Below are 1969 nucleotides of genomic sequence, written 5' to 3' on the forward strand. Positions count from 1 at the left end.
CTATGTGGGGTCCAGCTCGAAGACACCATCGCTGGTAGGGGTGGTGAAGAAGGAGGGTGGGTCGGAGGCCGTGGACTCCTGCCCTCCGCTGCTGCGCTCCCGGGCGCGCCTCTCCTCCAGCCGAAGGCTACGCTCGAAGTCCAGCAGCTGCCCCATGAAGTTGAAGTTGGGTGAGATGTTAGACTTCTTCCGCTTGACCAGGTCGTAGGCATCGTTGAGTGAGAGGTGACGCTTCTGCATGAGGTAGGCCACGGTGACGGTGACAGAGCGGCTGACGCCTGCCAGGCAGTGAACGAGCACCCCGCAGTTCTGGGACAAGGCCTCATCTAGGTGGGGGCAGCGGGAGGCAGTGTGATGTGCGGGGGCCCGGCCCCGCCCTGCTCTCAGAGCCAGGTGGCTCTGGCCACATTTGGCCTCGGAGCCCCGTCCTGCCTGAGGAGTCCTAGGGCTTTCGCTGGTGGCCTCTGGGAGCTGGTCCCAGCACTGCCTGACCCCAGAAGTGCCATTCCACTTTTAGGCTCTGGGGATGGTAGCTAAGCCCAGGAGAAGCCCTCCTGAGGGAGTGGTAGAGGCTAGGAGTCAGGCCTGGTGGGAGTGGGGGGAGGGAGGAAGAGGAGGGCACAGCAGACTTACCAATGAATGCAATGGCCTCAGGAAAGAACTGGGACAAGTTCTGGCTCCAGTGGTCTGAGATGGGGATCTGCTTGTAGTGAAAGTCACCGTTCTTCTCGAAGAGGTTAGGGAGGTTGGGGGTGACATTGAGGATGTAGCGGATGCCCAGCTTGGCCAAGCTCTCCACGTTGGCTGAATCCCGGGCACTGCCCAGGTAGAGGTTGGGCAGGATCTGGACAGGGAAGGATGGCAGCAGCCCCGCTGGGGGGGGTGTGGCACCCTCTGAATCCAGGCCACAGCTCATGGAGTCACGATCAGGCTCGGATTCTGCATCAGAGCAGTCTGAGCCCAGGCACAGGCCGCCCAGCCCGACCACTGGGCTGGGCACGGGGGCTGTGCTTGGGCCACCACGGCTGCTAAAGCTGGTCTCACACAAGTGGGGGCACTCTGCCTGGAATCTGCTGAAGCCACCTGAGAGGGGAGAAGGGGAGAGTCCCCTGTTGATTTGGCTACCTGGGCGTCCAAGCACCCCTGGCGGGGAGAGAGGGAACTGACCGCAGACAACTCCAACACCCAAGGGGGCTTGCAGATGTTCCCAAAGGGAACTCAGGAGTCAGCAGCCTGATCCATACTGGTGTCCTCATGTGCTGCACTCTGAGTACCCACTGTGCTGCTGGGGGTGCAAGATTCTGGGCTTAGCAGAGCCCCCCAAAGAGGATCTTACAGCCCCGGGGCCAAGCTGAGGCAGGCATGAGGGGTCGTGGTCTAGATGTACTGTCGGTCTTGGGGAGGACAAGCACCATCAGTTAAAAAGGGGAAAGGTTCAGGTGTGAGTTTTCTGCCTGGGTGGCCACCTCCCATCTAGCTCCACCAGGAGCACCCCAAGAGGTGGGAGCCTGGGAGAGAGCGCAATATTCTACCTGGGTTGATTCAGAGTCCCAAGAAGCCAGCATTTCCTTCATCTACAGATAACAACTATTTTCCCGGGGCTAGGGGTGGGGCCTGGAGAGCCAGAACTTGCTATGTTTCTGCATCCCTGTGCCTTCGGAATGGAGCAAAGGACGACAGTCCAATGACCGCCCACCCCTTGATGGGGAGGTGGGGAGCCGTCTCTGTCAGTTCATGGGAACCCTGTCCCTATGCTGGACCTCTGGGTGTCTGTTTGGCTCATCAAGGGGCCAAGGGGCCTGTCTCAGCCTATGCCCCCCCACCCCTCAGCCCTGCCATGACTATGATGGGATGGATCTCTGCCTCCTTCTGCCTTCACTGCTTTTCTCTCTCTCTCTCTCTCTCTCTCTCTCTCTCTCTCTCTCTCTCTCTCTCCACTTCCCAGTTCTGGAGCCTTTGCACCTTTGCA

At 60.0% G+C, this 1969-nt stretch overlaps 1 protein-coding gene across 1 annotated transcript in view; it reads right to left on the reverse strand.

Moving 5' to 3' along the window:
• Positions 1–1969, reverse strand: part of LOC121104909 (dual specificity protein phosphatase 9) — a 2794-nt gene continuing 825 nt past the window's right edge. The window contains exons 2-3 of the mRNA XM_040639859.1: positions 634–1083; positions 1–326 (exon numbers count right to left, since the gene is read on the reverse strand). Coding sequence (XP_040495793.1) covers positions 1–326; positions 634–1083 — 776 coding nt within the window. The remainder of the gene's footprint in view (positions 327–633; positions 1084–1969) is intronic.

The sequence above is a fragment of the Ursus maritimus genome, assembly GCF_017311325.1.
Source record: "Ursus maritimus isolate PB19 chromosome X unlocalized genomic scaffold, ASM1731132v1 scaffold_X1, whole genome shotgun sequence".
In the NCBI taxonomy this organism is placed as follows: domain Eukaryota; kingdom Metazoa; phylum Chordata; class Mammalia; order Carnivora; family Ursidae; genus Ursus; species Ursus maritimus.